Consider the following 14,098-nt stretch of genomic DNA (forward strand, 5'->3'; position numbering starts at 1 on the left):
CGGCTCACCGCAACCTCCACCTCCTGGGTTCAGGCAATTCTCCTGCCTCAGCCTCCTGAGTAGCTGGGATTACAGGCACGCGCCACCATGCCCAGCTAATTTTTTGTAGTTTTTAGTAGAGACGGGGTTTCACCATGTTGACCAGGATGGTCTCGATCTCTTGACCTCGTGATCCACCCGCCTCGGCCTCCCAAAGTGCTGGGATTACAGGCTTGAGCCACCGCCCCCGGCAATTTTGTATTTTCAATAGAGTCGGGGTTTCACCATGTTGGCCAGGCTGGTCTCGAACACCTGACCTCAAGTGACCCACCTGCTTCGGTCTCCCAAAGTGCTGGGGTTGTAGGTGTGAGTCACTGTGTTCAGCCTCTAGCACTCTTAACATGTGTGACTGAGGACTTGTGTTATTATGCATGGTCTTTGCTCTGTAAGCTCCACTCTGGTCTCTGTCCAGCACCTGGATCTGGCAGAGAGCAGATGCTAAAAGAGTGTGTTTGTGAAATGAGTGAGTGAGAAGTTGGTGCCTCATCCTGCCTGGCCCCCTTCCTCCTCCTCCCTGCCTTTGGAGAGACCATGGCAATAGTCTAGAAATGCCAGTGACATTTGGTGGCACAAAGGGGACTCTTACCCTGGGCTTGCACCAGCCCTTCTCAGTCCCAGCCTTGCCACCCTCTATTAGCCTTTATTTTTCTCTCATTCCTGCACCCATGTCTCTACTGACCTTGTTGTTTTCTCAGGCCTTGGAGACCCTGGACAATGGCAAGCCCTATGTCATCTCCTACCTGGTGGATTTGGACATGGTCCTCAAATGTCTCAGGTACGGGCTCCGCTTTCCTGTTCTTTGTTCTGGCTGGAAAAGGGCAGGTAATGTTGTTAGGAGGTAAAAATTAAATCACAAAAATTCAAAAGGGGGTGGCACGTTATCTTATGTCTATAATCCCAGTACTTTGGGAGGCTGAGCCAGGCGGATTACGTCAAGAGATCAAGAGTTTACTATTAAGCAGATGCTCAGTATTTAAAAAAAAGAGGTCAAGAGTTTGAGACCAGTCTGGCCAACATGGTGAAACCCTGTCTCTACTAAAAATACAGAAATTAGCTGGGTACAGTGGCTCACGCCTGTGATACGGAGGTTGCAGTGAGCCAAGATCATGCCACTGCACTCCAGCCTAGGCAACAGAGCGAGACTCTGTCTCAAAACAAACAAACACAAACAAACAAAAATTACAAAAATTCAAAAGGATCACTCCATTTAGACTCTAGCTCATGGGAAAATCCCTCAATATCACAAATTGCGGCTTAGTCATAAATGTTTTCTCTTTCTTCTTGAGTCACTTTTGGTACTTTCTGTGTTACTTGGAACGTGTCCATTTTATCAAGGTTATCTAATTTGTTGGTGTATGATTGTTCGCAGTGTTCTCTTGTAATCCTTTTTATCTCTGTAGCATCTGTAGTGATGTCTCCACCATTTTTAGTTATTTGGTTTTTCTGTATGTTTCTTAGTCTATCTAAAGGGCTTGTCCATTTTGTGAATGTTTTGTTTTGTTTTTTGAGACAGAGTCTCACTCTGTTGCCGGGCTGGAGTGCAGTGGCACGATCCTGGCACACTGCAACCTACGCTTCCCAGGTTCAAGCGATTTTCCTGCCTCAGCTTCCCGAGTAGCTGGGACTACAGGCACACACCTCCACGCCCAGCTAATTTTTATGTTTTTTAGTAGAGACAGGGTTTCACCATTTCAGCCAGGATGGTCTTGATCTCTTGACCTTGTGATCCCCCCGCCTCGGCCTCCCAGAATGCTGGGATTATGGGCATGGGCCACCACGCCCAGCCTCGTGAATGTTTTCAAAGAACCAAACTTTTGGTTTTGTTGATTTTATTGTCTGTCTATTCAAGAAGTATTCTCTTTCATCTATGTCTGTTTCAGTCTTTATTATTTCCTTCCTTTTACTAGCTCTGGGTTTAGTTTAATCGTAAATGTTTTATTGATTGATTGAAATTAAAATTTTTTTTTTGAGGTAGGGTCTCACTCTGTTTCCCAGGCTAGAGTGCAGTGGTAAAATCATAGTTCACTGCAGCCTTGAACTCCTGGGCTCAAGCAGTCCTCCCACCTCAGTGTCCTGAGTAGCTGAGACCACAGGCACACACTACCATGCCTGGCTACTTTTTAAATTTTTTGTAGAGATGGAGGGTCTTGCTATGTTGCCCAGGCTAGTTTTGGACTCTTGGGCTTAAGCAGTCCTCCCACCTTGGTCTCCCAAAGTGCTGGGATTACAGGCATGAGTCACCATGCTCAGCAATCATGAACATTTCAATGACCAAGAGCTTTGTTAGAGCCTTTATGTTGCAGCTGCCAGAAATTCACTGAGGCCGGGCACAGTGGCTCACACTTATAATCCCAGCAGTTTGGGAGGCTGAGGCGGGTGGATCGTTTGAGGTCAGGGGTCCAAGACCAGTCTGCCCAACATGGTGAAACCCCATCTCTATTAAAAATGCAACAATTAACCAGGCAGTTGTGGCGCGTGCCTGTAATCCTAGCTACTTGGGAGGCTGAGGCACGAGAACTGCTTGAACCCAGGAAGCAGAGGTTGCATTGAACCAAGATCATGCCATTGCACTCCAGTCTGGGTGACAGAGCAAGACTCCATCTCAAAAAATAAATAAATAAATAAATTCACTGAGCTCAACTTAGACAATAGAGTCCAGGGGTCTCCAATGTAAAAGGCCATTGAGTCTCACTCACCTCCCTGCTTGCTTCATTCTCCTCAGCTACACTGGCTTTGAGGGTCAGTTTTTATGTTGAGACTTGGCAGCCCACACCACCTGGGTTTGCATGTCCATGCCTGATTACAGCTAGGCTAAGCTGTCATCTTTTAGTTGTAATGCCGTATTCCTGGGGGAGGACCCTGAGTAGCTGGCCTTGAGCCTGGCCAGCTGTGGCCAGGGGTGGATAGATCATTTATGTACATAATGGCTTGTCTCCCTATGACATGTAAACAGAGGTGGTGGGGAGGAAGCAGTCCCAGAAGAGTAAAGGTTGGACAAGAAAGCAGTCGGTATCCTTCACAACAGGGACACACATTCGGGGCAATCACGCCTCCCAGGGGACACTGGGCAATGTCCAGAGACGTTTTTGGCAGCCTTGACTGAGACGGAAGGGTGCTACTGGCATCTAGTGGGTAGAGGTCAGAGATGTCACTCAATATCATACGGCGCCCAGGACAGTTCCACAACAAAAAATTCTCCAGCCCCAAATGTCAGCAATGCCAAGCTGAGAAACTCTTCTGCAAGGACACTCCAGAGAGAGCAGCCTGGTACATCTCAGTTGGAAACATACGCCTGCCTGAATTTTGGCATTCTGCTTTTGTGCTGATGAAATAACTGTTCTGGGGCTTGCAAAACACATGTCATGTAGACTCTGTTTGTATAGATCTGGGATAGGGAAACTGCAGTGCCTGGACTTGCATAGATTGGCAACCCCCTGGCTAGCTTTCTTCCAGGGTCACAAACGCGTGTTCAAACCTAGGTCACTAGCCAGATGCTAATAGCCCATGCCTGTAATCCCAGGACTTTGGGAGGTCAAGGCAAGAGGACCGCTTGAGCCCAAGAGTTCGAGAGCAGCCTAAGCAACATAAGGAGACTCCCATCTCTACAAAAAATTTAAAAACATTAGCCAGGCATGGTGACGTGTGCCTGTAGTCTCAGCTACTGAGAAGGCTAAGGTGGGAGGATCATTTGAGCCCAGGAGGTCAAGGCTGCAGTGAGTTATGATTGTGTCACTGCACTCCAGCCTGGGCAACTCAAGTTGCAAGACCCTGTTTCTTTTCTTTTTTTTTGAGATGGAGTCTTGCTCTGTCACCCAGGCTGGACTGGAGTGCAGTGGTGAGATCTCTGCTCACTGCAACCTCTGCCTCCCAGGTTCAAGAGATTCTTCTGCCTCAGCCTTCAGAGTAGCTGGGACTACAGGCACACACCACCATGCCCAGCTAATTTTTGCATTTTTAGTAGGGGGAGAGTTTCACCATATTGGCCAGACTGGTCTCGAACTCCTGATCTCGTGATCTGCCCACCTCGGACTCCCAAAGTGCTGGGATTAAAGGCGTGAGCCACCACGCCCGCCAAGACCCTGTTTCATAAAAAAAAAAGAAAGAAAAAAATTTTAATTCCTGGGCATGAGCCCCAGAGAGTGGGATTGAGTAGACTGGAAGTGAACTCCTGGGATCTGGTGTTTTTCACAAGCACCCCAGGTGATTCTGAGGTTTAGGGGTTAGCTACCTAGAGTAGATTATCGTGACATTAGCAGTCATTTATCTTTCTCGGAATAAGCCAAAAGCAAGGGCAGTTATCAGAAAGACCCAGCTGGACCAGTTTGAGTCTTCTCTTTCTGCCAGGGTTTGCAGGCGTCCCTGACAATCACTGATTTAAGCTTGAACGTTTCTTTTTTCAAAGGTATTATGCTGGCTGGGCTGATAAGTACCACGGGAAAACCATTCCTATTGATGGAGATTTCTTCAGCTACACCCGCCATGAACCTGTGGGGGTGTGTGGGCAGATCATTCCGGTGAGCCCAGCCTCCCTGGAAGTTCTTCAGGGCACCCTGAGATTTGGCAGTCTTTGCCAGGCTCATTACAGAGGTTCTGAGGGTGGGTAAGAAGATGGACTCTGACAAAGCCAACCCGGTTTGAGTCTGAGCCCTGCCACTTGTGAATTCTGTAACCTTGAGCAAGTTACTTGTCCCCCAAACATCAGTTTCCCCATCTGGAAAGTGGAAATGAACATAGTGCCTGTCTTAGGGAGGTGATAATTAGGACATAAAAGCATGAATAAATATGAGTCTCTGTTATCCTCATGCACCACCAGCCTCGTCCATCCATCTTAAAACCACAATGGATGGAGTTAGGGGAGGACATGCAGGGTTCAGAGAATCAGTGCTGCTTCTGCCCTCTGGGTGTGCCACCTTCTGGTACCTGGTGTAGTTAGCTGAGGAAGCTTGGATTTTGAGGACAGCTGTTTTTTGTTGCAGTGGAATTTTCCACTCCTGATGCAAGCGTGGAAGCTGGGCCCAGCCTTGGCGACTGGAAATGTGGTTGTGATGAAGGTAGCTGAGCAGACACCCCTTACTGCCCTCTATGTGGCCAACCTGATCAAGGAGGTGCGTGACTTGTCCCGGTCTTAACCTCTAAATGCTCTTGTTGAAGCTTGTCCTAAAGGAGTTCTAAGGAGGGTCTCAGGGGTCCCTAAACAGGGAGGGGTGTTTGTGGAGCCCCCGCATCATCATGTGAACCAGAGTGGCTCCCTCTTACCTGTTTTTCACATTGGACTTCACTGCAAGATCCCCTTTGAAGAATTAAAAATATTGCTCTAGGCCAGGCTTGGTGGCTCACGCCTGTAATCCCAACACTTTGGGAGGCCAAGGCAGGAGGATCGCTTGAGCCCAGGAGTTTGAGACCAGCCTGGGCAACATAGCAAGACCCCATCTCGACAAAAAATTAAGAATCAGCTGGGTGTGGTGGCATGCACCTGTAGTCCCAATTACTTGGGAGTTTGAGGCAGGAGGATCACTTGACCCCAGGAGTTTGAGGCTGCAGTGAGCTATGATTGCACCACTGCATTCCAGCCTGGGTGCCAGAGAGAGACTTTATCTCAAAAAACAAACAAAACCCACTATTGTTCTAAGTGAATGCTGTCAGGGGAGGGGCAAAGACACAGGGAACCCCAGGGAACTGGCTCCTTCTCTGTTTCATTAGGAATTCCCGTGTGGTGCCCCATAAAACTGGCTTCTGTACTCATGTGTCCTTGGCAGACTGTCCCACCCTCTCTGAGAAGGGATGTGTCTTCCCTGGTCCGGCCCTTCTGAACAGGAGGGTGACTCCCAATGTCTCCTGGCTGTTTGCTCACAGGCCGGCTTTCCCCCTGGTGTGGTTAACATTGTTCCTGGATTTGGCCCTACCGCCGGGGCTGCTGTTGCCTCCCATGAGGGTGTGGACAAAGTGGCATTCACAGGCTCCACCGAGGTAAGGTGACCCTGGCCTCAAGCTTGCAACCTCCTTGGCCCAAGCTCCCCCTGTCCTCAGTGTTCAACACACTCAAGATGAGCTTCTGAGTGTCAAGTGGAGGTCTCTTCCTCCAGGACTTGCCTCTGCAGAGCTCAGGCGAGGAACCTGTAGGTACCAGGAAGGGTGGGGCAGGGTTGAGCCCTTCGTGGTCTGGTTGTTACACTAGCTGCCCTTGGGAGGGGCCGGTGTCCCATGTGGACTAAGGAGGCCAGGCCCGGCCAGGCTCCACATAGCCAAAGCTGACCGCCTGCCCCAAATCAAATCACCCTGGCCAGGTCAGACTCCTTGACCAGGACTGCCATTGTGGTTAAAAATTAGCCCTGCGTGGTAGCGTGTGCGTTGGGCCCCGCCTACTCGGAAGGCTGAGGCAGGAGTATTGCCAGGGCCTGAGAGGTCAAGGCTGCAGTGAGCTGAGATCACGCCACTGCACTCCAGCCTGGGTGACAGAGTAGGACCCTGCCCCCTGCTACCCCCCGCAAAAAAAGTGAATGTCTATTTGTTGAAATTCTCTAGGTCTCTTGTGGTCCAGTTGCTCACTCAAGGCATGGGGTCCCTGTTCTGTGTCTCTAGAGCGCTGGGCTCTTTCTCCCCACACTGAGAGCTCCTTCCTGTCTCTGTGTCCCCACAGACTGGCCGCCTAATCCAGGTAGCTGCCGGGAATAGCAACCTCAAGAGAGTGACCCTGGAGCTAGGGGGGAAGAGCCCCAATATCATCATGTCAGATGCCGACAGTGAGTTTCTGGCTGGGGGAGGCTGGCCACCTATGCTGTGGTTCTGCCCAATCCTGTCACCCCAGTGCCCAGTGGCATTGCTGTCTCTCAGTCCTTAGGATAAGACGCCAGTGCTGGCCCATGTGGCCTGGCCCCAGCCTCTCCCTGGCTGCTCTCTGCGTCATCAGGCCAAGCCACGCCCCTGCTGTCTGACTCATCCACTTGCCACCATCAGGCCCTTTGTCCTGGTGGGTGGTAGGCTCCCAGATCGCCCCTCTTCTCCCTGTGTCTGTCTCTGGCACCCAGCAGGCACCAGCCCTGACAGGGGTGGGAACAGGCTCCTTTGGGCAGACGGCCACCAGGGCCAGGGTCGTCCTCCTCTTCTCACTCTCGCTTTTCTGTCCCCTGCCTGCTTCCCACAGTGGACTGGGCTGTGGAGCAGGCCCACTTTGCCCTGTTCTTCAACCAGGGCCAGTGCTGCTGTGCTGGCTCCCGGACCTTCGTGCAAGAGGACATCTATGATGAGTTTGTGGAGCGGAGCGTTGCCCGGGCCAAGTCTCGGGTGGTCGGGAACCCCTTTGACAGTAAGACTGAGCAGGGGCCGCAGGTGAGCTGGGCAGTGCAGCAGAGTCTGGGTGTCCGAAGCCAGCATGAAAAGCAGAGAGGGCATCAGGCTTGGGTCAGGTGGGACTCGGTTCAGGTCTCAGCTCTGCCATGCAGCAGCTGTGTGCCCCTGGGAAGCTGTGTTACTTCCCTCAGCCTCCATTTCCCCATCCTGGGGCCTGCCCTGCCTTATTCACGGGGTGGCTGTGATGTGGAAATTGCACATGTGTAACAAATACCAAGAGTGTATGCAAAAGGGAGTGTGTGTTTCCCAGACCTTGGTCATCAGTAGAAATGTATCCACCAGAAGATACACAGCCCTGTGAACCGTGGTGTCCGAGAGCCATGGTATGGGTAGTGTGTAGGGACTTGATTTCACTTCATGTTTTGAGCTGTTTGATGTTATTTACCTGCTTATTTTTTAGAGATAAAGTCTCGCCTTGTTTCCCAGGCTAGAGTGCAGTGGTGCAATCATACCTCACTGCAGCCTCTAACTCCTGGGCTCAAACAGTCCTCCCGCCGTGGCCTCCCAAAGTGCTGGGATTACGGACATGAACCACTGCACCCAGCCTGCATTTTACTTTTGAGAAGCTTTAGGTTTATAGAAAAATTGAGCTGAACGTACAGAGGGTGCCCATATATTCCTCTGCACCTCCCTCCTCCCCCAGTTTCCCCTTATATTCATATCCTGCATGAGCGTAGTCCATCCGTTAGTACTGATGAGCTGTTACTGATATCTTATTATTAACCTAAGTCTGTATTGTACATTTGGGATCACTTTTTGTGTATGTGTCTTTTTTTGTTTTAAATGGAGACAGAGTCTTGCTCTGTCTCCCAGACGGGAGTGCAGTGGCGCGATCTCGGCTCACGCCTCCTGGGTTCAAGCAGTTCTTGTGCCTCAGCCTCCTGAGTAGCTGGGACTATAGGTGAGCACTACCACGACTGGCTAATTTTTTGTATTTTAGTAAAGACAGGGTCTTACTATACCCATGCTGGTTTTGAATTCCTGACCTCAGGCAATCTGCTTGCCTCGGCCTCCCAAAGTACAGGATTACAGGCGTGAGCCACTGTACCTGGCCTCAGGGTCATTTTTTGTGTTGTGCTTAGTATGGGCATAGACAAATGTATCATGACATATACCCACCATTCCAGTATCATGCAAATAGATTCATGCCCTGAAACCCCCTGTCCTCCACCTATCCACCCCTTCCTTCCTCCCCGAGCCCTGGCAACCACTGATCTTTTTATTGTGTCTATAGTTTTGCCTTTTCCAGATTGTCTTATAGGAATCATACAGTAGGTAGCTTTCTCAGATTGGCTTCTTTCTTTTGGCAGTTTGCATTTCTGGTTCCTCAATGAGGAGCCATGGCCATGTCTGAGGAAGGACTGGCCTTGCCGTGGGACACGGTTATGTGCCCAACATCTCCCTCTTTGATATTTTTGGAGACAGGGTCTTTTTCTATTGCCCAGCTGGAATGCAGTGGTGTGATCATGGCTTTCTAGCCTCAAGTAATCCTCCTGCCTCAGCCTCCCAAGTAGCTGGGACTACAGGACTGTAGGCATACGTCACATTTTTTTTTTTTTTTTTTGAGATGGAGTCTTGCTTTATTGCCCATGCTGGAGTGCAGTGGTGCGATCTCAGCTCACTGCAGCCCCTGCCTTCCGGGTTGAAGTGATTCTCCTGCCTCAGCCTCCCGAGTAGCTGGGACTACAGGTGCACGCCACCATGACCACTGATTTTTGTATTTTTAGTAGAGACAGGGTTTCACCATATTGGCCAGGCTTTTCTCTAACTCCTGACCTCATGATCCACCCTCCTTGGCCTCCCAAAGTGCTGGGATTATAGGCATAAGCCACCATGCCTGGCCAATATTCATGTTTTTTTGTAGAGATGGGATCTCACTATGTTACCCAGGCTGGTCTTGAATTCATGGGCTCAAGTGATCCTCCCACTTCAGCCTCCCAAAGTCCTGGTACAGGTGTGAGCCACCATACCTGACCTCCAACATCTCTATCTTTAATAGCTTTAATGAGATACAATTCACGTAGCATAAAATGCACTATTTTAGTGTACGATTTAGTGATTTTTAGTATATTCACACATTGTGCAACCATCACCACTAATTCTATAATATTGTCATCATCTCCCCAAAATTCCCTGTACCCATTAGCAGTCACTCCCCATTCCTCCCCCCACCAGGCCCAAGCAGCCACCAATCTATGTTCTGCCTATAGATTTATCTACTGTGGACCTTTTATACAAATGGAATCCTACACTCTGTGGTTATTTATGTCTGTCTTCTTCCACCTAGCATGTTTTCAAGGTTCATCCATGTTGTAACAAGAATGTATCAGAACATAAAAGGCCAAGTAATATTCTATTGTGTAGATAGACCACATTTAAAATTTTCCATTAATCTGTTGACCGACACTTGGGTTGTTTCCACTTTTTGGTTACTGTGAATGGTGCAGCTAGGAACACTAACATTTCTTTCTTTCTTTTGAGAAGGAGTCTCGTTCTGTCACCCAGGCTGCAGTGCAGTGGTGCCATCTTGGCCCACTGCAGCCTCTGCCTCCCGGGTTCAAGCAATTCTCCTGTCTCAGACTCCTAAGTAGCTAGGACTACAGGTGCCCACCATCATGTCCTGCTAATTTTTGTATTTTTAGTAGAGACAGGGTTTCACCATGTTGATCAGGCTGGTCTCGAACTCCTGACCTCAGGTAATCCACCGCCTCAGCCTCCCAAAGTGCTGAGATTACAGGTGTGAGCCACCGTGCCCGTCCTAACATTTCTTTTTGTCTCATTTCTCTTTGTGGCTAATTATTAAGGTAATATAAACTTGCATGAAAAAATTTAATGAGAAAGTATTTAAGCTACGTGTGGCAGCTCACATCTGTAACCACAACACTTTGGGAGGCCAAGGCAGGAGGATCTCTTGAACCCAGGATTTCAAGATCAGCCTGGTCTTCAAGAATTCAGCCCAGGATTTCAAGATCAGACTACATCAAGATCTCGTCTCCACTAAAAAAAAGCAAATCATGACCAGCCTGGCCAATGTGGTGAAACCTCGTCTCTACTAAAAATACAAAAATTAACAGGGCATGATGGCGGCCATCTGTAATCCCAGCTACTTGGGAGGCTGAAGCAGGAGAATCACTTAAACCCGAGGCGGAAGTTGTGGTGAGTGGAGATCACGACACTGCATTCCAGCCTGGTCTACAGAGTGAAACTTCATCTCAAAAAAAAAAAAAAAAATTAGCCAGGAGCAGTGACTCATGCCTGTAATCCCAGCACTTTGGGAGGCTGAGGCAGTCAGATCATCTGAGGTCGGAAGTTCAAGACCAGCCTGACCAACATGGAGAAACCCTGTCTCTACTAAAAATAGAAAATTAGCCGGGCGTGGTGGCGCATGCCTGTAATCCCAGCTACTCAGGAGGCTGAGGCAGGAGAATCAGTTGAACCCGGGAGGCAGAGATTGTGGTGAGCCAGAATCATGCCAGTGCACTCCAGCCTGGGCAACAAGGACGATACTCTGGTCTCTAAATAAATAAATAAGTTTAAAAAATTAAAAATTGGCGCGTGCTTGTAATCCCAGCTACTGAGGAGGTTGAGGCAGGAGAATTGCCTGAACCCAGGAGGCGGAGGTTGCAGTGAGCCAAGATCGCACCGTTGCACTCCAGCCTGGGTAACAAGGGTGAAACTCTGTCTCAAAAAAAAAAAAATTAATTAAAAATAAAATTTAAAAAGCAAAAATATATTAGCCAGACATGGTGATGTGTAACTATACTCTCAGCTACTTGGGAGGCTGAGATGGGAGCCCAGGAGGTCGAGGCTGTAGTGAGCAGTGATTACACTACTGCACTGTTGTCTGAGTGACGGAGTAAGACCCTGACTCTTTGAAAAAAATGTGTTTAATGTAAAAAATAAGACTGTCTTTCATTTTTTTAATTCTCCATAGGTAAGCACACATACACACACAGTTATGTTGTTGTATGTTTATTTTTTAAAAATAGGCCAGGTGGGACAGGTGTGGTGACTCACGCCTATAATCCCAGTACTTTGGGAGACTGAGGAGGGCGGATCTCATGAAGGCAGGTGTTCGAGACCAGCCTGATCAACATAGTGAAACCCAGTCTCTACTAAAAATACACAAAAAAATTAGCCAGGTGGCCGGGCGTGGTGGCTCAAGCCTGTAATCCCAGCACTTTGGGAGGCCGAGGCGGGTGGATCACGAGGTCAAGAGATCGAGACCATCCTGGTCAACATGGTGAAACCCTGTCTCTACTAAAAATACAAAACATTAGCTGGGCATGGTGGCACATGCCTGTAATCCCAGCTACTCAGGAGGCTGAGGCAGGAGAATTGCCTGAACCCGGGAGGCGGAGGTTGCGGTGAGCCGAGATCGGGCCATTGCACTCCAGCCTGGGTAATAAGAGGGAAACTCCGTCTCAAAAAAAAAAAATTAGCCCGGCGTGGTGGCACATGCCTGTAGGCCCAGCTACTTTGGAGGCTGAGGCAGGAAACTTGCTTGAACCCGGGAAGCAGAGGTTGCAGTGAACCGAGATCCCACCACTGCACTCCAGCCTGGGCAACAGAGCAAGACTCTGTCTCAAAAAAAAAAAAAAAAATAGGCTGGGTGTGGTGGCTCACCCCTGCAATCCTAACACTTGGGAGGCCAAGGTGGGCCAAACACTTGAGCCCAGGAGTTGGAGGCTAACCTGGGCAACATAGCAAAACCCCATCTCTACTAAAAATATAAAAATTAGCCAGGTGTGGGTTAAGCACCTGTGGTCCCAGCTACTCGGGAGACTGAGGTGAGATCACCGGAGCCCAGGGAGGTTGAGGTTGCAGTGAGCTGTGATTGTGCCACTGCTCTTCAGCCTGGGCAATAGAGTGAGACTCTGTCACCCTTACCCCCACCCCAAAAAGGAGATACAGTGCATATTGTTCTACAAGCTTTCCATTTTTTTTTTTTTTTTGAGATGAAGTCTCACTCTACTGCCGTAGCTGGAGTGCAGTGACACAATCTTGGCTCACTGCAACCTCCACCTCCTGGGTTCAGATGATTCTCCTGCCTCAGCCTCCCAAGTAGCTGGGACTGTAGTCACGCACCACCACATCTGGCTAATTTTTATATTCTTAGTAGAGATGGGGTTTCACCATGTTGGCTGGGTTGGTCTTGAACTCTTGACCTCATGATCCACCCGCCTCAGGCTCCCAAAGTGCTGGGATTACAGGTGTGAGACACCATGCCAAGCCCAAGCTTTCCTTCTTCTTTTTTTTTAATTTAAATATTTTTTGTTTGTTTTTATAAATAGAGATAAGGTTTTTCCATGTCAGTCAGGCTGGTCTCGAATTCCTGACCTCAGGTAATCTGCTGGCCTCAGCTTCCCAAAGTGCCGGGATTACAGGCTTAAGCCACTGCACTTGGCCGTCTTTCCTTCTTTTTACAGAATATTTTGGGCCATCTTCCTCTGTCAGTTAGTTCACAGATCTGTTAGTGATGACAGAATATATTGCATAATAATTTTAACCAACCCCTCTGCTGATTTATACTTAGAATTGTTTCCATCTTTTGCCTTTACAAAATCTTCCCCCAGCCTGGGCAACAAGGCAAAACCCCGTCTCTACTAAAAATACAAAAATCAGCCCAGCATAGTGGTGTGTGGCTATAGTCCCAGCTATTTTTGGGAGGCTGAGGTGGGGGGATCGCTTGAGCCTGGGAGGCGGTGCTAATCTAATAGTTGAAAAGTAAAAAATGGGTGTGATGTGCATTTCTTTGATGAGCTGAGGAAGCTGGGCCTTTTTTGTGTTTTCTGATAATGGCCCTGTGTGTTTCCTCTTCCAATCTTGCTTACTCATGACCTTGGTCCATTTCCCAGTTGTCTGGTTGCCTACGTAATTCTAAGCCTGAAGCCTAGGAGAGGTCTGAATCTGACGTCTCCATAACTCTGGCCTCCGTCTCCCACAGGTGGATGAAACTCAGTTTAAGAAGATCCTTGGCTACATCAATTCTGGGAAACAAGAAGGGGCAAAGCTGCTGTGTGGTGGGGGCGTTGCTGCCGACCGTGGCTACTTTATCCAGCCCACTGTGTTTGGAGATGTGCAGGATGGCATGACCATCGCCAAGGAGGAGGTGAGCACCTGGGGCCGGTGCTCTGGGAACGTTCTTGGCAGAAGGAGAGGTAAACAATTCAGCCTGGCATCCTGACACTGTCACCTATCTGCTGTCTTGGGGCCAGATCATGAGTTATGCCCAGAACAAGTGCCCAGAACAAGTGATTCATGGTATGCATCTGATCTTGTCGCTCCTCTTCAACTTATACCCTCTGTCTGGGAGACCGTCTGCATTCCCCAGCATGACGTGCAGGCCCTTGTATCATGGCCCTGATAGCCAGGTGTCTAGGAATGACATTGCCTGCTCCCTCCCATGGCCTATTTTTTTTCAGTCAGGGTCTTGCTATGTTACCCAGGCTGGAGTGCAGTGGGGTGATCATGGCTCCTCAGAGCTTTGAATTCCTGGGCTCAAGTGATTCTCCCATCTCAGCCCCCTGAGTAGCTGAGACCACAGGTGCTCACCACCATGCCTGGCTAATTTTTTTTTTTTTTTTTTAAACAGAGTCTCGCTCTGTCGCCCAGGCTGGAGTGCAGTGGCGCAATCTCGGCTCACTGTAACCTCTGCCTCCCGGGTTCAAGTGATTCTTCTGCCTCAGCCTCCTGGCCTGGCTAATGTTTT

At 49.1% G+C, this 14,098-nt stretch overlaps 1 protein-coding gene across 1 annotated transcript in view; it reads left to right on the top strand.

The window, feature by feature from the left end:
• ALDH2 (aldehyde dehydrogenase 2 family member) overlaps positions 1 to 14,098 on the top strand; it is a 42,304-nt gene that overhangs the window by 18,075 nt on the left and 10,131 nt on the right. The window contains exons 4-10 of the mRNA XM_032239881.1: positions 735 to 814; positions 4,442 to 4,553; positions 5,016 to 5,144; positions 5,893 to 6,006; positions 6,677 to 6,779; positions 7,181 to 7,365; positions 13,334 to 13,498. Of these exons, the coding sequence (XP_032095772.1) occupies positions 735 to 814; positions 4,442 to 4,553; positions 5,016 to 5,144; positions 5,893 to 6,006; positions 6,677 to 6,779; positions 7,181 to 7,365; positions 13,334 to 13,498 (888 nt within the window). The remainder of the gene's footprint in view (positions 1 to 734; positions 815 to 4,441; positions 4,554 to 5,015; positions 5,145 to 5,892; positions 6,007 to 6,676; positions 6,780 to 7,180; positions 7,366 to 13,333; positions 13,499 to 14,098) is intronic.

Source organism: Sapajus apella, unplaced genomic scaffold (genome assembly GCF_009761245.1).
Source record: "Sapajus apella isolate SASKATOON/1434 unplaced genomic scaffold, GSC_monkey_1.0 scaffold2, whole genome shotgun sequence".
Taxonomy (NCBI): Eukaryota; Metazoa; Chordata; class Mammalia; order Primates; family Cebidae; genus Sapajus; species Sapajus apella.